The following is a 23,159-nucleotide window of genomic DNA, read 5'->3' as shown; positions in this document are numbered from 1 at the left end:
GGTTAATGATTATGGTTCTAAAATAATGGACTGTTGTAGCATAGTGGTTAGAGATCTGGGCAGATAAAGATTATGGGTTTAACCTGCTGTAAGGCTGGAAACAAAAATATATTCATGCAATCAGCAAACCCTTAAAGTCAGAGAATTGCTCTGTCTAATCCAGACAGAGTTCTGCAATCAAACCATATAAAAACCCCACACACTGCTATGATTAAATAGTTATCTTTATTTAAGATAATACAGAAACAGAAAAAAGTGCATGTAAAACATTTTTCTCCCCATGTTCATTAAAATACTGAAAGCAAATGTTCTCGTGTGTTGCTCCTTAATATGAAATGACTTGACTGTTAAGGGCACTATTAGCTTCAAACTCCTCCTCAAGCTGAAATTGCTTTCATTTACCCTTCTTGAATTTGCCTGGTGTAGCACTCGTCTTCTGCTTCTTTTTAGCAGATCCCTTTATTTCAGGCTCCTGTACAATACAAAAAAATGCTTTTTCTTATAACAAATAAATCACTCACTGAAATCCATGCATAATTTACACACACACACACACACACACACAAATAAATTTCTATAACAGTTTTGGTTATTACTTCCTCCTACCTTTCTCTTAGAGGAGATTGATCCGGTTACAGTAAAGAATGTGTCCAGTCTGCCCTGGGTGCTTGCCTGTCTACTCTTCGTGATCTTCTTACAGCCGTTACGGATACGATCCTCACTGAGAACACACAAATTCAACACATCTGAAAAAAAACATTCTGCTGCTGGGAGAACAACAAATACAAGATAATATCCCTTCTATTTGTTCCATCTCAAAGCACAACAGGTTTCCCCAAAAAGGGGTGCTGGGTTTTCTCTTATATTCATAACCTGCCCGTAAATAAACATGCTGCACAACCTTTGTGTACAAGCCATTTCATATCTATTTTAATATTGCACCCATCACAAGCTGCTTTTAATGCAACAAATTGTAGTCATTTAAATATATAAAGAATAAACTAATATCAGTTTATATACACATAAGTAATGTGTCTATCCCCGTTTTTATTATATATATAAAAGGGCTGGGCAATATGGAGCAAAAGATATATCTCAATATACAATATATATCTCGATATCTTTACAGGAAAAATAACCCCCCAAAACTACTGCAAAAACAAATATGCCAAATATTACGTTTAGGGCCCTATGAATTGTTTTATTTTTTTCTTCACCATATGTTTTATGGTTATCTAATTCTGTGTTTTAGCATGTGTAATTATTTCAATGCGTAAAAACAACTTAATTTGTTTTAAAAAATTCTTAAAATAGCCTCATGTGAAATGTTTTCCCCCTGAAATTCTGTGTATTTACATTTTTCTGGTTATCAAAAGAAGGCATAACACATTCATTTAATTCATCTTGTAATTATTGAAAATTAAGCAAACTTTATTTTTTGGTAAACAAAGGGGATTTACTATTAAAAATAAAACATGGAAGAAATGTTGAGTGATTATTCCTTAAATTATGTTAGTTTCATTTTAATAGCAGTAGTAGTAGGCTATGTACATTCTGCTGAACAATAGTAATAGATTTCTGGCAAATACTTTTATTTTGACAGGTTTACCTTTACAGTTCTGTGTATGTGATACTACAGTCTATGATGTGATATGACGCTAGTTTTACTCAAATCAAACGGTCAGATGCTCATGAAGTGACTGTCAGAGCAGTTCTGGAGATGTTGTTCATGTGTTCACATCCTCATTTAGTGGGAAGACAGATGCTGAAATCACCGTGACCGTCACGCGCACTTCCGTGTGAAGATGCGCTTCTGCTCCATTCACTAACAGAGACACGCAGAACATGCAGGATTCATATTTAAATTGACTTTTCCGGCTTAATATTTACAGATATTAGTCCATATCGCGATTTGATGTGAGTGCAATGACCTACTTTTGTTTAATTCATTCAAAATTTTGCCAATTCCGTGACATTCCACGTTAAACTGTAAATTCCGTTTTTTCTGACTGGATTCCACGATTCCGTCTGTGTTTTCTGCATCGCGGACATCCTAGGGCCCTACAGTAGACATCTGCATGCTGTTCACCCAACACCTTAAAACCGAGGGATCTCCATATAATGGAGCCACTTGTCCTTTTTTTTAAACTAGTTCTGTAGCCTCCTTGACTTTTCTGACGTTAGTGTTTTCTGGCAGAAGTCTGGCAGGTTTTAGGAAAAATTTTTGATTGATTTGGTTGCTTTAGTTTGTACCTGAACTGTTTCTCAGCACACATGAACTGAATCAGTCCATCCTCGTCAGGTTCGTTCCACTTCAGATCAACAGTGGAGCCATCTATGACCTCAGGCTCCAAGAAGAGACTCCGAGCCTCTTTATACAGCCAGTCCTCTGGAGCTGGGTGCTTCTGCAGCACAAAAGACAAATATCACATTGTAAAGCCTATTTAAAAGAAACCGCTATATTAATCTGAAGTTTGCTCAGATAAGCATTGTGACCAAGATGCAAAATTAAGTATGCCGTGTCATTAACTTTTTACTGCAATGAAAGGTTTACCAATGTTTAACTTACGATAATTTTACATTTTTCAGTTTTAAATGTAAATACCTTCACCAAAAATGAGGGAAAAAAGAACTATGGGTCTTCACAATGTTTGAGTTCTACTTGGCAGGTATATTATTCTCAACTAAAACTATTAAATACATTGTTAAATAAAATAAATGTTTGATATAAACTTAAATTAGAAATGTTTCCTTGGCAACTAACAAATCAATATGTTAAAACATAAATTACTAACTGAAAATAAACTAAATACTAACCTCACACAAAAAAAAAAACACTACTTATAACTGCAATATAAATATTGCTAACATAAACAGTTACTGAAAATCAGAGGAAGGATTATCACTTTTTAAAAAAAAAAAAAAAATACTGTTACATATTTAAATTATGTTAAGTTAAGAATTTTAAGAATTAGGTTGTATGTAAAATGTATAATGAAAATAAATGATGGTGGGCAAAAATGTTTGGCCAGCAAATAATCAATACACTTGCCCTGTGACCAAATGTATTTTCTGACCAATAAATCCATTGACCACCACTAGAGGGCACAATTCAGCAAGTCTGATCCTGGATGTGATTTGAAATGAGGCATCACTAACATGGGCAACATTTTGAATATGCCATGTCCTGCATTGTTAAATTTAACAGTAAGTCAATGCCTTTAAACAGTGTAAACAAACTTACATTTGGGTCAATATTCTCAAGGATCTCTTCAATAGAGCCGTGCTGTTTAATGAGGTCGATGGCCCTCTTGGGTCCGATTCCTTTTATAGTGCCGCAGTAGTCACAGCCCAGTAGGATACACAGGTCAATGAACTGAGGAAGACGTTCAAACAGACATGAACAGCAATTAGAAAGAACTTACACATCTAGCATAAAGCAGATCATTTACATAAAAACAGATAAGTCTGCAATAGAGTGAAGGTCTCACCTGTTGATGCGTCACACCCATTTCCTGTAGAATACGACTGAAATGAAACTCTTGGACAGGGAGCTTTCTAGGATAGAAAAAATAACCAGTTAGTAATGCATGGCTAAACATCTCCATCATCAAAATACAGATATAAAGCGTATCCATACATACTTTGCTTCACTGGCTGTCAGATGCCTCAGCAGGACTGTTGTTCCAAATGTCAGACCATCCATATCTTCTGTTGCGGTGGCATAAACCTTCCCCGATTTCACCAGAGCAGCACAGCTCGCCTCCGCCTCACATGGAGCCTTAACATGACAGGCATACAATTTTGCTTATATCCATGATCACATGTTTTTATTCATATTATTTGATGTTGTTGACCGTCAGCGACTGTGGCCGTACATCAATGTATGGGACTCCCATTAGAGTAAGTAACTTCTTGCATTCCTCGTTGTGTTGTTTGGTAACCTTCACTAGTCGCTTACTGAACTTGTCAATGTTTTCCTGTTCACCTGGGAGAAATCTTGGAATTAGGACCCATTTTAAATAATTATATTCAAAAAGCATGTCGTTTTGAACGTGTCTGTACCTGCTTCTTGTGCCTGAGCTAGAAGTTTCTCAGCCTCGGCTCGTCTCTCGCCTCTCTTCTCCAGCTGTATGGGATAAAATAAAAAGATATCTTAAAACAGATTGCAGAAAATGACCATCTGTTAGTTGTCCAAGTTACCTCAACATATATGTAATATGCCTTAAGTGTCAATTTTTCGAAATTGAGATCTATATAACATCTGAAAGCTGAATAAATAAGCATTCCATTGATGTTTGGTTTATTAGGATTAGGGCTGAAACGATTCCTCGATTAACTCGACTAACTCGATTACAAAAAATGATCTAGGCAAATTCCTCTGCCTCGAAGCCTCTTTTAATTTATTTTAAATCTCACGTCAGGTTCTTTCGCAATTATTTTTTTTAATGTGACACAACGCGTTTACGTCACCCACAAAGCGGAAGGATGTCTCCGTCCGAAATTGCATACTGCAAGAAGTCAGCAGTGTTTTGATTTGCAAACGTAAAGAGAACGTCGTGGCATGTGTCCATTGCAAGATAGAGCTGGCATACTAGGCATACTGGCAACTAGGGCCCTATGATTTCCGCGATGCAGAAATTGCGGAGGGAATCGCGGAATCCAGTCATAAAAACGGAATTTACAGTTTAACGCGGAATGGCACGGAATTTGCCAAATTTTTAATTAATTAATCAAAAATAAATTATTCCACTTACATCAAATCACCATATGGACTAATATCTGTAAATATTAAGCCAGAACAGTCTGTTTAAATATGAATCCTGCATGTTCTGCGTGTCTCTGTTAATGAATGGAGCAGAAGCACGTCTTCCTTTATCACACACACTGAAGCGCGCGTGTCGCTCGCTGTGATTTCAGCGTCTGCCGTCTCACTAAATAAGGACGTGAACACATGAACAACATCTCCAGAACTGCTCTGACAGTCACTTCATGAGCATTTGACCGTTTGATTTGAGTAAAACTAGCATCACATCACATACACAGAACTGTAAAGGTACGTCAACCCATCAAAATAAAAGTCCGGTTAAAGACTATTGTTCAGCGGAATGTACATAGTCTGCTACTAAAAAAAAAAAAATCAAACATTATTTTTAAGGTTTAATCACACAACATTTCTTCCATGTTTTATTTTTAATAGTAAATCCCCTTTGTTTACCAAAAAATAAAGTTTGCTTAATTTTCAATAATTACAAGATGAATTAAATGAATGTGTTATGCGTTTAATGTGCATCTCAGAAAATGCTTCATTTAAAACCCCAACTGAATGGAACTTAATTCATCTGTCAACTTTGTCATTGTTCACAGTACAAGTACAGACAGAGAAACAATGGGTAATAATTAAATGTTTATTTTTGATGTATGCATTGCATTCTATGCATTTAAAAAAAAAAAAAAAAAAAAATTCTAAAAAAGGAAACTTAGTTGTTCATTTTTAGAGACCCAGGAGTCTTATTTTCTCTTGCATAATTAATATTGCACTTTAAGCAAAAACACATTTTTACTGATTACTCGATTAATCGATGGAATTTTTGGTAGAATACTCGATTACTAAAATATTCGATAGCTACAGCCCTAATTAGGATCGGACAATATTTGGCCGAGTTACAACTATTTGAATATCTGGAATCTGAGGGTGCATCAAAATCAAAATACTGAGAAAATTGCCTGTGAATTTGTCTAATTTAATTCTTAGCAATGCTTATTACTAATCAAAATTTAAGTTTTGATACATTTATGGTAGGAAATTTACAAAAGATATTCATGGAACATGATCTTTACTTAATATCCTAATGATTTTTGGCATAAAAGAAAAATCTATAATTTTGAACCATATAAATGTTTTTTTTTTTTTGGCTATTGCTAAAAACATACCCCGGCGACTTAAGACTGGTTTTGTGGTCCAGGGTCACATATGTAAAAAATAATGTTTAAGCAGCATTATACGGCTCTGTATTGTTACAATACGGTCAAATGTATGTTTTTTGTATGTAAATTTAAATAATTTACAGAGAAAAACAGTAATAGGACATTCCCATATGCTCCCATCGTAATAGTTTCTTCTTATTATTGTTATCTGTAATGTGTATTAGGATATTTATTTCATTTTATGTCAATGTGTAATGTTTATTTTAGTGTCACGGTCTCTGATATACAAGGTCATGTGGACAGGTCACTTATGACCAACTGATTCACCATGTGGCTCTCTAATACACCAACTGTATTAATATGGTGGTTATAAGTACAGTTTACGGTAAAAGGCTTGGTATATTAACACAAGATCACTGAATGAATCATACGGTTATAAGTTGCATAGCATTCAAGCACCAATATGCCATCCTGTAATACCGTAAATACTACTGCCTCAATATTTTTACAGTGAATCTGTGGTACATCTGCCCTTTTTTTCCTGTAATTGTCAAATGGTATACACTTAAGTTGTGAATTAAGTAATACTGTTTCCAGGTCCAAGTCGCTCATTTCAATTGAGAATATCCCATTAGCGACTGACTGTGTTTCTGACGCACCTCTCCTGACTTCATCTGAGGGGGCTTTCCATCAAACACATAAACCGGCTTGATGCCGCTCTCCAGCATCCGGATGGTCCTGTAGAACATGCCCATGAGGTGGCTGGGAGACAGGGAGGTTGCATAAATATTATGACCACGCTGAAGTAAAATGGCACATGGTGAGACACTCAAAATATATGCTTCGAACTCAATCAACTTATGGTTCTGTGCAGACTTGGACAAATAATAATAATAGACAACTTACCTAGTGGTCTCTCCATCTTCATTCTGCAACACATTACCGTCCTGTCTGACCGCGATCAGAAACTGGTAGATGCACATGGACGCATCAATAGCAATTTTCCTCCCTGCATGTATGCATGCAAAATACATAAATATAAGATGCAAACACTAACATGTGTTATATTTTAGTTTTACTATAACAATCAACCGAGAAATGTTATTTAAATGACAGGAGGTCTTACCGAAGTAGTTTTTGATGTCCTGTTCCTTGATAGCTGAAGGCGCGTGATCTGCGATGAGCTTCGCAAGTCCATGAATTCCCATAGTGATGATGGACTGTTATGAGATAAGATAGAAATACACTATTAGATGCAATGTGTAAGTTTTGACCAACACAGTTAATAGTAAATTTGTAAAGACAAACAAGGAGCAGCTCATGCATCAGTGTGAAGAGTAAAGAACGAAGAAAAACAGGCTTCCAAAATAAAGCTTAAAACCCCTCACGCGTGTGATAAAGCGGCTTATGTAAGACCGCATATCTGTACCCAAGGTTTACAAACTTAAAAATATAGAAATAAAATAAAACTTACCAATACAATGTTTTAGCGTCTCGCTTTCAATCACAAACACAGCCAGAACTGTCGTCAATTTCGCGCGGATTTTATTACAGGCATAAATAATCGAATTCTTGTGGCAGACAATGGAATCGATTTCTCAAAATTGTCTAGTTTAGTCTACTCAAGGAAGAATAACAGAATGTGCAACGCGATCGATTAATCAGGACTGGTGAGACATCAACAAGAGCGAAGGAATTTCCCGGTAATGCTCTTCACCTCTTAAAACGCATGATAAACGTTTTATTTTAAACCACACTTAAAGCTGTAGATTAATGATGTAGAGATTTGTCGAAGCAGGTGCAAGGTGTTATGCTGTAGCCCCGCCCACCCCGGAAGATCCCAGTAAGGGTGTTTTTATTTTTTAAGGTGACGTGGATTCGCTGTGCGCCGCTGTTGATCGCGACCTTTCGGGTGTTTCATCGCCTAAAAGCGAAGCTCGGATGTCTTCAATCACCAGCAATGCCCAGATATGATATTACACATACGAAAGTGTTGTTGACTGGATTTTGAAAAGAAGGAAGCGATTCTGAGGAAGAATCTGAAACAGGTCTGTTGCGTTTCTATGACGCGGAAGTATTTCAAGCATCTTAGCAGGCGAAGATGATTTATAGTGGCTTTAGATCAGAGTTCAGACCGATCGATCTGTATATCAGATGCTAATTATGTTTATTTAACCTTTCAAACCTGATTGAAATTAACCTCGCTGAAGACGTTGGTCCTAGTTGTGCATTAGGAGACTCGACAAAACCTGATTTCGGTAACACTTTATTTTGCATTGCCCTTGTTGCACACGTTGTACTTTCTGTAGTTATATAAGTTAATTATGCATGATTACAAGCAACTAAACCAAACCCCAACACTGTAGTAAGTACATGTTGTTAATTTATATGATTCAGTCAGTGCTTATTTGTGCAAGTGTATTGTAACAAGTCATCCTAACGCTATAATTATTGTATAATTATGTTATTTCAGTAAAGCCTTATGTATGGTTGATGCATAATATACCCATTAACTTTTTTCAGTTTTTAATTTCTTCCAATATTCAAATTAATACAAATGTTTACAACTGAAGTCATTAACTCAATATAAATTATTAAGAGAAAATGTTTAAGTGCTGTGACCATTTTCGCTTAAAGGGATGGTTATTTCAAGAAAAATAAAAAAATTAAACGTTTACTTTTCTTTTACCTTCACATTTTTCAACATGTTAAATGTTTTTAGAAATACAATATAGCCACTACATATTATGAAGTCATAATAATAATAATAATTAGCCATTTAAAAGTTTTATGTCTAAGTTTTAATGTAGTATATGCATAATATCTATTCACTAATAAGTCAAGGCAAGGCACAAATTTTAATTACATTTATAAAAATGATGATGAAAAAAGGATAGTTTATCCCAAAACGAAAAATCATGATTGTAGTCACTTAAGATAGACTCTAGATGGAGTCTAGCATGACGGTCTGCAGGACCTGTCAACCCACTTAAACTAATTATGCAAATGTTCTTTGCTGTTTGCATAGTTGCTGACCCCTTTTACAGTCTTGATTTGTTCACTGACAGGTGTTGTCATGACACGAAGACTGAACTGTTCAGGCCCGTGCGTCGCTGGTCGATCCATGAGGCTCTGTGTGCTGATTCTGTGCCTGCTGCCTCACTTCGGCTGGGCAGTCAGTTACAAACAAGGCGATCCGGTGATCCTGTACGTTAACAAAGTTGGTCCGTATCACAACCCCCAGGAAACCTATCACTATTACACCTTGCCAGTCTGTAGACCTAAAGAGGTGAGTTTGCACCGCACTTTTCCGTGTGCTTGCCTTATGACCTTATGGTGCAATACAAGTCATGATTTACTATTAGTCTAGATCTATCGCCTTGTGGATGATTGATGTGTTTGCAGGTCCGTCATAAAGCCTTGAGTCTGGGAGAGGTTTTGGATGGAGACCGTATGGCTGAGTCTCTTTACAACATCCGCTTCAAGGAAAACACTGAGAGACAGACGCTGTGCAAACTCACTCTCTCTGAGAAAGAGGTAACAATGCCATCTTATTCCCAAGAATTGCAAATGCTATTTTGTTTAGAGCAAGGATTTCTGGGATTTGATTTTGCTCATGTGTACACTGAAGTCTGTTTATTTGTGCAGTTGGAATGGGAGATTATCAGCTAAGTGAATTGTTTGCAAATATGACAGGGTTTCTCTATCTTGCTCCAGCTCTAATCAAACATGTCTGTACCAGCCAGTCGAGGTTTACAGGTTCACTTGAGAATGATAGTGATGGATGTGTTAGAAGGTTGGAACTAACCTCTGCAGAAACTAGATCTCCTCTGGCAGGATTTAGCTCATTTTATTGTCATGAAAGAGGAAACGGCAGAGACTTGGGGGAATGGAATTCAGATGTGTCATACTTTATACATTTTTGAAACTTTAGGTGGATCAGTTGCGAGAGGCGATCGAGGAGCTGTATTACTTCGAGTTTGTCCTAGATGACATTCCCTTCTGGGGTTTCGTGGGATACATGGAAGAGAGTGGATTCCTTCCTCACAGCCACAAGGTATCTTTCTTTGTCTTTGCCAGTCACACAAAAAGTGTTTAGACACTGGCACAAGTATAAATGTATAAATATCATTACATTAGAGAAGAATATATCGAAACAAGTGGTGTTTTATCAAAAACCGTTGTTAGTTTTAAAATATTAGATGCATATATATTTATGTAGACTACTGTGCAAACTACTGTGTCAGTAAGATCATTTTTTTTCTTTTTGGAAGAAATTATTACTTTTATTTAGCAATGATGCATTAAACTGATGAAAAGTGACAGGAAAGGCATTCATAATGTTACCAAAAATTTAATTTTGTTCTTTTGAACTTACTGTTGATCAAAAAATCTTGGTATGAAAAAATTTACCACCGTTTCCACAGAAATATTAAGCAGCAAAACTGTTTTCAACATTGATAATAATAAATGTTTCTCGAGAACCAAATCAGCATATTAGCATGATTTCTGAAGGATCATGTGACACTGAAGCCTGGAGTAATGATGCTGGAAAATAAACTTTGCATTACAGGAATAAACATTTTAAGAATATAAAAATAGAAAAGTTATTTTAAATTATAATAATATTTTACTGTATTTTTGATCAAATAAATCTTTTTTTTTTTTTAGAAGCAGTAAAAAATCTCACCAATCCCAAACTTTTGAATTGTAGTGTATATTAGAGATTATAAAATATTCACTATGTACATTAAGTGTTCAATATTATTTTTATATTTATATTTTATTCTTATTTTTTAAATAACAAATAATAATAATAAATATTTATATGGCGCCTTTCCAAAACCCAAAGTGGCTTTACAGAGACCAGTAAGGAACAGAGCCAAATAAACATCAACATCAAAGCACAATACACAAGAGCTGTGAATAATATACAGAGGTCGCTTACAAAGTTAGGTTAGAGATACAACAACGAGGGATTCAAATAAATAATATATCCAAGATTTTACAAATATTCCAATCAAATATATACACATTTATTATGGTTTTAGTTAACTACAAAATCCCTGTTTCATTCACTGTTTTCGTATGACAGGTGGGGTTGTGGACACACTTGGACTTAAATATAGAGTACAACGGCGACTCTGTGATCTTCGCCAACGTGTCTGTGAAGGACGTGAAGCCGGAGCCGTTAGAGGAAGGCGGGGGAGGGACAGGCCATGGTGTCGGTGGCGGTGGTCTGACGGTCACTCACACCTACAGCGTGCGCTGGTTTGAGAGTACGCTGCCCCATTCGCGCAGGGCAGAGCGCCTTCGAGACTATTCCTTCTTTCCTAAGACTCTGGAGATCCACTGGCTGTCAATCATCAACTCATTAGTGCTGGTGGTGCTGCTGCTGGGCTTCGTCATCATCATCCTCATGAGGGTGCTGAAGAACGACTTCGCCAGGTGAGGATTTTTTGTTGGGTCGTGGAATAGCTGAGCAGTGTAGTATGATTTTCCAACAAGCCACAACAAATTCTGACATAATCGGAGCATGAGTAGGTGCTGCAAATTATCCTAAATGGCACGTTTCTGAGAAAAAAACTAAACGGACAAAACTTTGAAAGCTTTATAAATCTTCCAGCTGCATTTCTCTCAAATAAATTCAAGTTGCCACCCCGTCTTCCCTGTAGCAGCAACCACAACTTCATAGCAGTTTTTCTTGAATAAGTTAATGGAGTCTCAAGAATTTCAGTAATGTCAACAAAGACAGAGCAGAGAATACATGACAGTATATACACTACCATTCAAAGGTTTGATTTATTTTTTTAAAAAGAAGGTTCAGTAACACTTTATAATAAGGTACATTGGTTAACTACTATAGTTAACATATTAAGCATGAACAATACTTCTACAGCATTTATTAATCTTAGTTGATGTTTGGTATTATTAAAATCAAAAGCTGTACCTGTTAACATTAGTTAACACACTGTGAATTAACTCGAACTAACAATGACCTACTGTATTTTCATTAACATTAACAAATATGACTGAATATAGTACGGAATGTGTTGTTCATAGTTTGTTCATGTTAGTTTATTCATGAACTAAGTTTCCTGTGCTCACAAAGGCTGCATATATTGGATCGCAAATACAGTAAAAACAGTAATATTGTGAAATATTTTAATGACTGTCGTGTGTCGTCTATTTTAATACATTTTACAATGTAATTTCTTTCTGTGATGGATAAGCTACATTTTTAACAGCCATCACTCCTGTTGTCATATGATTTTTCAGAAATAATTAGCTGATTTGGTGCTCAAAAATTTGTTGGCTTCTTCTTTATAGTAATAATACTTACTTTTGAACAGTTGTTAACCTGTTGCCTTTTATTGTCTGTTAATTTTGATTAATCCTATTAAAGGGTTAGTTAGCCCAAATATTAAAATTATGTAATTAATAACTTACCCTCATGTTGTTCCAAATCCATGAGACCTCCGTTTATCTTCTGAACACAGTTTAAGATATTTTAGATTTAGTCCGAGAGCTCTCAGTCCCTCCATTGAAGCTGTGTGTAACGTATACTGTCCATGTCCAGAAAGGTAAGAAAAACATCTTCAAAGTAGTGCATGTGACATCAGAGGGTCAGTTAGAATATTTGAAGCATCGAAAATACATTTTAGTCCAAAAAATAGCAAAAACTACAACTTTATTCATCATTGTCTTCTCTTCCGTGTCTGTTGTGAGAGAGAGTTCAAAACAAAGCAGTTTGTGATATCCGGTTTGTGAGATAATCATTCGATGTAACCGGATCTTTTTGAACCAGTTCACCAAATAGAACTGAATCGTTTGAAACGGTTCGCGTCTCCAATACTTATTAATCCACAAATGACTTAAGCTGTTAACTTTTTTAATGTGGCTGACACTCCCTCTGAGTTAAAACAAACTAATATCCCGGAGTAATTAATTTACTCAAACAGTACACTGACTGAACTGCTGTGAAGAGAGAACTGAAGATGAACACCGAGCCGAGCCAGATAACGAACAAAACATTGACTCGTTCTCGAGTCACTAAACTGCAGTGAACTCGCTCACAACAGACGCGGAAGAGAAGACAATGCTGAGTAAAGTCGTAGTTTTTGCTATTTTTGGACCAAAATGTATTTCCGATGCTTCAACAAATTCTAACTGACCCTCTGATGTCACATGGACTACTTTGATTATGTTTTTCTTACCTTTCTGAACATGGACAGTATACCGTACACACAGCTTCAATGGAGGGACTGAGAGCTCTCTGACTAAATCTAAAATATCTTAAACATTGTTCCAAAAATAAACGGAGGTCTTACAGGTTTGGAACGACATGAGGGTAAGTTATTTATGACATAATTTAATATATGGGTGAACTAACCCTTTAAGTCAGGTGAAAAGCAATGAATAGACAGTATTTTTTACATTTGAATTATCTATTGGGAAGAGGAATGATCAGCACCCATTATCCAGAGAACATTAATGAACAGCGGTCTGATCAAACACTGTTGAATGTGTGTACAGGTATAATGTAGAGGAAGATGGTTGCTGCGACGACCTGGATCAGGGGGATAATGGATGGAAAATCATCCACACAGATGTCTTTCGCTTCCCACCATATAAGAGCCTCCTGTGTGCTGTGTTAGGGGTCGGGGCGCAGTTTCTGACTCTGGCCACAGGTATGACATACTATATTATAGAAATCTATAGAAAATGTACACAAATGTTCATATGGGCACGCTATTTAAATATTTCAGAATTTCATCTCCATTTTCTAATAAAAAGAATGAACTCATAAATAACATAAAATAATATAATAAATAAAATACTGATTGTATTATTAATTTGTAATCATTTAAAATAATTGTATTATTAATCATATTAATAATAAAATAATATTTGATGGTATTTTTGCTGTCATTTCTGTTATTTCTTTAGAAGATTTTGCAAGTCAAACAATAGTAGCAATGAAGTGCTTAAATGTGACCCTGGACCACAAAAAAACAAGTCATAAGGGTCAGTTTTTCGAAATTGAGATTTACACATCATCTGAAAGCTGATTAAATAATTTCCGTTGATGTATGGTTTGTTACGATAGGACAATATTTGATTAGAAAATCACCTTTAAAGGCAGGGTAGGTAAAAAATGTATAAACAACTTTCTTCCAAATTTGTTTAAACTTTCTATATATATCAATGCATAATTAAAATGTAAGTACTCTGATAAAAAGAGTATAAAAAATCGAGTGACTCTAGACCGTTTAATCTTTATTAAACACAGCTCATTATTTCCATTCGGGACGAAACATAGGATTGGCTTAGGCGACTGTCACTCTCTCGCAACCATGGCAACCACCCTTTTGCCACACATGACCTGCCCACTTGCGCGTGCACGTTTGATTTGAGGAAACAGCACGTTTGATTCAACAGGCACGGATCCTAGGAATACCAAAACAATGGCAGAGAAACAGCAAGCAAAATTCACCGTACCGGCCTATGCAGTTAGTGAAGGCAAACCAGGCAAAAAAAGGAAGACAGTACAAGAAAAGGCAATGAACAAAAAGTCTTTGGATAAACAAAGAAATAAAACGCGAGTTAATATCGGCGTGGCTTTCCAGCGATGGCGAGAACTGAGGGAACTCAAGGGGCTGAAAAGTGACTCCTTGATGGCTTTATTTCTGCTGGACAGGTAAATCTTTCTTTTTGTATTTTGATCATACATACAAGCGTGGCTTTGGAAGGAGCCCAGAAGGGAGGGGGTGGAGTGAATGGAAATAATGAGCTGTCTTTAAAACAGTCGTGAGAGGTCTACAGACACTCGATTTTTGTACTTTCTTTTTCAGAGTACTTACATTTTAATTATGTATTGATATATAAATAAAGTTTAAACAAATTTGGAAAAAAAGTTTTTTATACATTTATTACCTACCCTGCCTTTAAATTGTTAAATTGCATCTTAGCAATGCATATTAGTAATCTCAGATATTTGTTTCAGATAGTTTTGATATATTTACAGTAGGAAATGTACTAAATACTTCATGAAGCATGATCTCTACTTAATGTCCCAAGGATTTTTGGCATAAAAGACAAATCGATCATTATGACCCATACAGGGTATTTTTGGATATTGCTACAAATATACCCCAGCTACTAAAGACTGGTTTTATGGTCAGGGTCACAAATATTTGGCTCAGAGCTGAGAATTGTGATGAAAATGAGAAGAGAGTTGCAGATATGAAGAACTTGACCTTCAGATAACCCACTGACCCTTTGAATCCTTTTTCCGTTTTTTTTTTTTTCTTCTTCAGGAATCATTGTCATGGCACTGCTGGGGATGTTTAATGTCCATCGTCATGGTGCCATAAACTCGGCAGCGATTGTATTGTACGCTCTGACCAGCTGTGTGTCAGGTTACTGTTCCTGCAGCTTCTACACACAGATTCAGGGCCAGCGCTGGGTCTGGAATATTATACTCACCTCCACGCTCTTCTCTGGTGAGACACAACAGTCTTCTGCATCTGTAAATATAGACCGAATGGGGTACTGTTTCTCACAATGCAGTGTGACTCTTTGTAGATACCGTGCAGCCTGCTAGTCTTTCAATCCAAGTACAGCCTATAATGATTATAGTGTTTTCATGAGCAGATGTGACTGACATTTCACCGGTGCTCTCTTTGTTTTTCTCAATTTTATTTCTTTTGCACTGATGGGTTTAGCCCCTCTGTTTTTCACCTGGAGCGTGGTGAACTCTGTTCACTGGTGGAGTGGCTCGACTCAGGCCCTGCCTGCCACCACTGTGCTCCTGCTGCTTGGTGCCTGGGTGCTGGTGGGTTTCCCCCTCACCGTCATTGGTGGAATCGTTGGAAAGAACAGAGCAGGCAACTTCCAGGCCCCGTGTCGCACACGTAACATAGCTCGCCAGATCCCCCAGCAGCCCTGGTACAAACACACAGCTGTGCACATGGCCATCGGAGGATTCCTGCCTTTCAGGTGAAAGCTGGGAATCTCTGCAGAAGGTTTCCACACAATGGAATCTTTTCTTTCTTGTAAAATAAATCAGTCGGAAAAAAAAGCAAATCGGCCAAATTTATCAAATTGTTTATGAAAATTAATTTGACATGAACCAAGAGAAATGAACCAAGAGAAAACATTACCGTCTACAGCCGCGAGAGGGCGCTCTATGCTGCTCAGTGCTCCTGTAGTCTACACCGAAAACATAGAGCGCCCTCTCGCGGCTGTAGACGGTAATGTTTTCTCTTGGTTCTAAATGAATGCGACTTAAAGTCCAGTGCGACTTATATGTTTTTTTTTCCTCGTCATGACGTATTTTTGGACTGATGCGACTTATACTTATTTTTTTTAATGAAGGATTGAAAGAATTTAAGAAAACGCATTTTTATTATATTATGATATATTATATTACATTATGTAATAAAACATATATATATAGTACAGACCAAAAGTTTGGAAACATTACTATTTTTTATGTTTTTGAAAGAAGTTTCTTCTGCTCATCAAGCCTGCATTTATTTGATCAAAATTACAGAAAAAAACCGTAATATTGTGAAATATTATTACAACTTAAAATAATAGTTTTCTATTTGAATATACTTTAAAAAAAAATAATTTATTCCTGTGATGCAAAGCTGAATTTTCAGCATCATTACTCCAGCCTTCAGTGTCACATGTAACATCCAGTCTATCACATGATCATTTAGAAATCATTCTAATATTCTGATTTATTATGAGTGTTGGAAACAGTTCTGCTGTCTAATATATTTGATGAATAAAAGGTTAAAAAGTAAACTGCATTTATTAAAAAAAAAAAGTTATAATAATATATATTCTAATAATATATTTTCTTTACTATCATTTTTTTATCAATTTAACACATCCTTGCTGAATAAAAGTATTGATTTTATTGAAAAAAAAGAAAGAAAAAAAATTACTGACCCCAAATTACTGACCATTTTTTTCTGTATTTTTGATCAAATAAATGCAGGCTTGATGAGCAGAAGAAACTTCTTTCAAAAACATAAAAAATAGTAATGTTTCCAAACTTTTGGTCTGTATGTATATATGTGTGCGTGTGTGTATTTTTTATGTATGATATAATTTATTATATAAGAATATATATATATATATATATAATTTTTTTTTTTTTTTTTTTTTGGTTACATTTAATATAATATTAAAATTATATATACAAAACATTTTTTATATTTGACCTTGCTTTCTTAAAACATCTCTTATTTCCTATTACATATGATATAAATATTATATTATTGTGTGCTCTTGCACGTCATTTTTAAAACCATTAGTTATATATAATTTGTTTTTATTTATAATATATAATATTTATATATAATATATATATTTTATAAGAAAACGTTCCATGCAAGTAAAGATATATATTTAAAATCTTTTTATAATCATATTAATATAAAAAAATATATCAACATATAATATTACTTAAAATATTTCAAAAAAATATATTATGTAAGAAATGTTAATAATGTGTTGAAAGATACTTTTAATGTCCCACACAGTGTGCCCCTGCGGTATGCTGTTATATATAACATATTATATTTTTAAATTATTTTTACATATAATATAATATAAGAATAGTTTTTTTTATTAAATTATTCACTCTTAATGTCCGTTCACATCTGATTTTTTCCTCTTGACTTTACAGTGCCATTTCAGTAGAACTGTACTACATCTTTGCCACGGCGTGGGGTCGTGAACACTACACACTCTACGGCATCCTGTTGTGCGTGTTTGCCATCCTGCTCTCGGTGGGCGCCTGCATCTCTGTGGCCCTCACCTACTTCCTGCTGTCAGGCGAGGACTACCGCTGGTGGTGGAGAAGTGTTCTTAGCACCGGCTCCACTGGCATCTTTATATTTGTTTACTCTCTCTTCTACTACCACAATCGCTCCAACATGAGTGGCCTTGTACAGAGCGTTGAATTCTTCGGATATTCTTTGCTCACTGCGTTTGTTTTCTCGCTCATGCTGGGAACGGTCTCCTTCTGGGCTTCTCTGGCTTTTATTCGTTACATCTACCGTAGCCTTAAGATGGACTGAGTATGTTTCCTCTCAAGCCGAGCCCCTTAAATGGGGAAGAGAGTCGTGGACCAGGTCCTGATGGATCCCTGCATGAGCAGGTTTTGTGTTGCTGAAGTATCAGACCACTAAAGCTGTTTCTGATGCCAATCTTAAAAGGAAGTGAACAGACAATGTGACTGACTAAAGACTAATTTAATTTTATTTTGCTTAACAACACCCTGATACTTAATTCACACACACACACACACACACACACACACACACACACACATATATATAGTTGCTAGATTATATCCACATCAAATACAGACGTGTTTGAGTCATTTTGGATCGTTTGTGCTGAATTGGAAAGCGTTTCATACGTCAGATGTTGCTTACCAAGTATCAGAGACTTGAAAGTTCCGTTTCGGATTTTGTTAATGTAGTGAATATGACTAAAATGAATAAATGTCAGTTTCAAAACATAATGGGAAAGAATCAGAGGCCTTCATACGCATCTCTTGTTTCATAAGACCATTGAGGAGATAAAGCACTTATGTACTGTAGTTGGGTTTACTTGATGATTTTAGGTGGATGCTGGTTATATGGAAGGATAATATAACGTTTGAGGTAAAGATGTTTGTCATATTGTTTTAAAAGAGTAAAAAAAAGACCAAAAGAGTAGCTTTGGAGTGAAGATTTAACACAAGCAAGCTGAAGAAATGAAGAATTGATTACGGAAGCAATACCATGCCCTAAAGTTGCCATCAACTGTGATCTGTTGAAATGTAAATATACTGTTTTCAATAAATTCACTTTTATTACAGTAAGAGAAATAAATGTGGTTGAATGCAACAACGATGGTGTCTATCAAATAAATGTAAATTGAAAGTGGCTGTGTAAACTGATTTCAAGCTCACTCTCAGACACGTCTTGCCCTTTTGACCCTTGTTCTTAGACACTACCATTAAAAGGTCGAGTCTGTAAGGTTTTGAAATCTGAAAATCTCTGAAATCTCTTTCACCAAGACTCAATTTGATCAAAAATATAGTAGAAAGTTAGACCCACTTTAAGGCGATGTGCAGTAAGTTGGCGGACCTTGCTGACATGGCTAGAAGCTATACTCTCATTCCGGCATAATAATAAAGGAACTTTTCGGCCGTAACATGGGTGCAGATGGCTCCGTGATATTACGCAGCACCTGAAAATAGTCCCCAGCGACTCTGCTATTGCTGTAACTACACAATCTAATTGGAAGCTATTTTCAGGTGCTGCATAATATTGTGCCTGGGCAGTTGGTAAGAGAGGGCATTTTCAAGAAAAGTGGAGTGTTCCTTTAAGGCAAGAGCACCCTCAAGATTTCAGAAACAAGCAGGGTTTTGATTCTGGAACCAGGACTGCAAATGTTAAAGAACTCATTACACAGCAAATTAAATGTTTAGTTCTAATTTAAATTTGTTGTAAATTGTTTGTATTATTAATACAATGAAAAATTAACTTATGGATGCTTGGTAACTGGTGGTGGATGAGGAGATACCCCCCTTTCATGTAAACCGCTTTAGAGTGCTTAGAAAAGAGCCATATAAAAAAATTATAGAATATTTTACATTAGTTCACATGACAACTGTCCTGCAAAAAAAAATATAGAAGAGCCAAACATTAAGCAGCATGGTTAAATCAATATGGACAAATAACTTAACGAATGACGTCCATACTGGTAAAAAAAAAAAAAAAAAAAAAAAAAAAAAAGTGGAACTTCAGATAAAATTTATTGCTCAACTGGTTCAAGTGTTTCTGTGGGTGAGAATACTTTGCAAGTACAAGCTTAAATCAGTGGCAATTACAATATTGTTTGTATTCAGTATGGTTTCTTTAGCATAGATGAGCATGCATTTTTTTATATATAAAAAGGAAAACTGCACAAATGTAGCACAGATCACATACACTGACAATGTATACAGGTGAAATGCAGAGAAATTAACACAAAATGGTGCAGTACAGACCACCATTTGCCATATCAGATCTAGAGCAGTGCCTTGCTTGTATACAAATTCATGGAGCTCAAAAGAAAGCAACTTGTCCTGGCTAAATCAAAAAGAAAACAAGCACCTGGAAGAGCAAAGGATCAAGATATTAAATAATCTGAAAGGTACGATGAAGTTATAAAAATAGATCTCCGGTTTAAAACATGCGGTGTATTAAAAAGGTCAAATTTTACAAAAAAAACAAAACTAATCTTGAGACTGGTCTCATTTGGCCTCAACTGACAAACCATTTCATTGTTGAAAAAAAAATAATAATTTACAAATACAGTGAGAGCCAAGGCTGCTGGGCTGAAATTGAGTACACGCACACAGCCAGACTCACTGCAAAGTCACTCATTTCGTTGTCCACTGGGCATCACCAAGCATGGATGGCACTGGAGTAGGGCTGTCTGCTTTGTTCACTGCATCGCTGCCATCACGCGCTTGCATGTAACTAACAGAGTTGGGGAACTCGTAGTGCGTCACAGCTGGGGGCAGAGGCCAGTTTCCCAGGGGTCTTGTGGTGGTTTGGGAAGGAGAGCATGGCTGTGGGTAGCTGGGGTAGAAGGGTGTTTGAGGACTCCTCTTGAACACAGACTCTTCCACCTGAGGGTTACTGTAGGGGTCTTGGGTTGCCCGAGGGGTTTCAGACTGAAACTAAGAAAGATGGGGTTGTTAGAATGTGCTTTTAACTTTAGGAGAAAAAAAAACAACCTTGGGTCATTTGTATCATCATGCCTTTAAGACATTAACCAAACTAATGAAATGCCTCCTTTGTAGATGATATCTTGCTCTACGTCCACAATGTTTAGTTCTGCTACCATTAAGACAGAACAAGTAACAAATGTAGACACTTAATGTAAAAAAAAAAAAAAAAAAAAGTATACAAAATATTCTATGCGTTTTGGTCCCCTTTGAATTCAATTGCACAGAGGGGTGCAACAAACACCATCAAGTTCAATAAGCATCTCACAATACTGGAAACAAAGCCAAACGGTTTACATCATTACTTCTAAGAGATGCGTCACAGAACCTTTAGAAATCATTTTATTATATGCCAATTTGGTGCTTAATCCAACGTTGAAAAAATAAATCTCTTTTAGTTTTTACATTTTATTAGGGTATACAAGCTTCCAGGTTTAGCGTTTTTTATTTTGTATGCATGGTAATCATGGCTTAATTGTAAATAAAAGGCAAAATTAAAACGGTTCTTCAAGATTCATCTAAACAAGATACATGTTGCCATTAATGATAAAATAGTTGCATTTCTGTATTGCGATATCATGACAAGCCACTTTCACACACCCTTAATAAAAAAGTAAACCATTCTTCCAAAATAATTTAAATAAAATCAGTGTTCAACAAAATTAATCAAGTAATACAGATTTGGTTTGACATGGCACTACACTCACCAGAGAGTGAGGAGCTGGTGTGCTGGGTACAGCACTGATGACATATCTCTCCGTCATCCAGCTGCGATCTCTTTGATGCCTCTTGAGTTTCATCCTACGGTTTTGAAACCACGTTTTCACCTTTGGGGAGAAAAAAAAAAAACGTTGGTCATCACGATGACAATCTACTAAAACTTCAGCCATTTCAACATTCTCTTTAAACCACCAACCTGTTTGTACGTTAGTCCCGTTGCTCCAGCAAGTGTCTTCATCTCAGCAGGGGTGAGATATCTCTGGATATTAAACCGGTGAATGAGAGCATTCATCTGCTCATCAGAGAAGGCAGCCCGGGTCTTGCGGGTCTGGGTTGGAGGTCGGGCTGGAGATGTGGTCAAAGCAGGCAAGGGAGGCAAGGCTTCCACCCCCAGATTCAGACTCACTGGCTCCGCTCTCGCTGCAGAGCCGGAAGACGAGATAGGTTCTCCCCCATCAGGACTGCCACTGTCAGTTTCATAGTCCCGATCTCCCCAGGAGAGAATATTGAGGTTGGTCAGAGCAACCCCCTCACGACTGCTGCCTGAGCTCCAGGAATCTACTCAAATGGAAAATAAATGTATAAATCTAAAAAAAATATATTGTAGACCACTACAATTGGTATAGAAAATATTTGATGAACCAATTAAATGCATTTTTTACATTTCTTAATTTTTTCAATTAGGTTTCTTGCATGTCCTTTAAATGTGATTAAACCAGAACACCTCAGGGGCAGCTTCACAGGTATTCCCAAAATAAATGCATACATACCATACAATAAAATAAAATATATTATGTTCTTATAACACTACCATTAAAAAAAAAGGTACACCTTGACTTTTTAACCAAGAAATTGTTAATTAAATGTAGCTCCTTGATTGGGGGTTATTCGATATTAAATTGTTTTAACATTTTAATGAGGCTGTGGGGTCATTGGAGGGTTACCTGGCGTATGGGCCTCGGAATCACTGGGTGTATCGCTGCCGGCCTGCTCTACATCTTTCGCCTTCGGATCGGGCTCAGTCTTATTATAAGAGAAGAAGAGGCGTCCGTTCTGCGCGTGGCTCGGATACTGGCCGTAGTTGCTGGCACTGCCGTTCTCCGGGCTCCAGGGTGGCGACTGCGGTGCGGTTTGAGCGGAGTAATAGGTCGCATTGACCCCGCCGGAGTTAGTGCACGCGGCCTCGGCCCAGCTCAGATTTGGGTGCCCGTTTTCAGACATTTGCGGGAACATGAGCCCATAAGCATATGCGTGATAAGATGGGTTGAAGTTGTTATTTACTGGCATCTTCCAATCCGCCATTCCGTCGTCAGATAAACGCAGAACTGGGATAACTAATTACCTAATTTACAACCCGACTACAGCAACCCAAAGGGATCAACTACCTGGAAAACTAATGACGGTGACAGCTCTCCTCATAGTCCCGCAAGCTGACCCCTTGACATGACCTGAAGGAAGCGCGTAGATAAGCTGATTTATAAAGCCAGGTGAGCGGGTGTGGGTGGGGCGGAACTGCGAGGAGATGCTCGGACCAATCAGGTGCATCTTCTGAGAGGCTGCAACCACACCCCCATTCTACATTTACCTGAAAATTTGCATAGATTCGTGTAGCTTTGGGATTTCACATTTTAACTACACAGTTATTTATTTATTAAGAAAATAAATAAAAATAAATAAATAAAACGTTTTACTCAATTTGTATATGTCTCAAATTTTAAGC

At 36.6% G+C, this 23,159-nt stretch overlaps 3 protein-coding genes across 3 annotated transcripts; 1 reads left to right on the top strand and 2 right to left on the bottom strand.

Moving 5' to 3' along the window:
- Positions 1–206: 206 nt before the first annotated feature.
- LOC132123817 (flap endonuclease 1) lies at positions 207–7,174 on the bottom strand. Its single transcript, XM_059534495.1, has 11 exons — positions 7,055–7,174; positions 6,835–6,937; positions 6,588–6,690; positions 4,066–4,129; positions 3,879–3,988; positions 3,645–3,781; positions 3,492–3,558; positions 3,245–3,376; positions 2,254–2,405; positions 607–721; positions 207–472 (listed from the first exon to the last, which is right to left on the bottom strand). The coding sequence occupies exons 1-11, from the start codon at positions 7,134–7,136 to the stop codon at positions 395–397; spliced, it is 1,143 nt and encodes a 380-aa protein (XP_059390478.1). The 5' UTR covers positions 7,137–7,174; the 3' UTR covers positions 207–394.
- A 340-nt stretch (positions 7,175–7,514) lies between these two features.
- LOC132123851 (transmembrane 9 superfamily member 1-like) lies at positions 7,515–18,840 on the top strand. Its single transcript, XM_059534543.1, has 10 exons — positions 7,515–7,631; positions 7,796–7,976; positions 8,997–9,217; positions 9,334–9,465; positions 9,863–9,985; positions 11,024–11,376; positions 13,465–13,619; positions 15,249–15,434; positions 15,657–15,930; positions 17,636–18,840. Exons 3-10 carry the CDS (start codon positions 9,005–9,007, stop codon positions 18,027–18,029), a joined length of 1,830 nt encoding a protein of 609 aa, XP_059390526.1. The 5' UTR covers positions 7,515–7,631; positions 7,796–7,976; positions 8,997–9,004; the 3' UTR covers positions 18,030–18,840.
- Positions 18,841–19,957: 1,117 nt separating this feature from the next.
- LOC132124172 (homeobox protein Hox-B5b-like) lies at positions 19,958–22,895 on the bottom strand. The gene is made up of 4 exons (XM_059535059.1): positions 22,384–22,895; positions 21,636–21,997; positions 21,427–21,546; positions 19,958–20,671 (listed from the first exon to the last, which is right to left on the bottom strand). The coding sequence occupies exons 1-4, from the start codon at positions 22,739–22,741 to the stop codon at positions 20,369–20,371; spliced, it is 1,143 nt and encodes a 380-aa protein (XP_059391042.1). The 5' UTR covers positions 22,742–22,895; the 3' UTR covers positions 19,958–20,368.
- Positions 22,896–23,159: the final 264 nt, after the last annotated feature.

This window comes from Carassius carassius, chromosome 42, assembly GCF_963082965.1.
Source record: "Carassius carassius chromosome 42, fCarCar2.1, whole genome shotgun sequence".
Taxonomy (NCBI): domain Eukaryota; kingdom Metazoa; phylum Chordata; class Actinopteri; order Cypriniformes; family Cyprinidae; genus Carassius; species Carassius carassius.
Note: the sequence above shows the minus strand (reverse complement) of the source record. Positions and strands in the feature narration are given on the sequence as shown.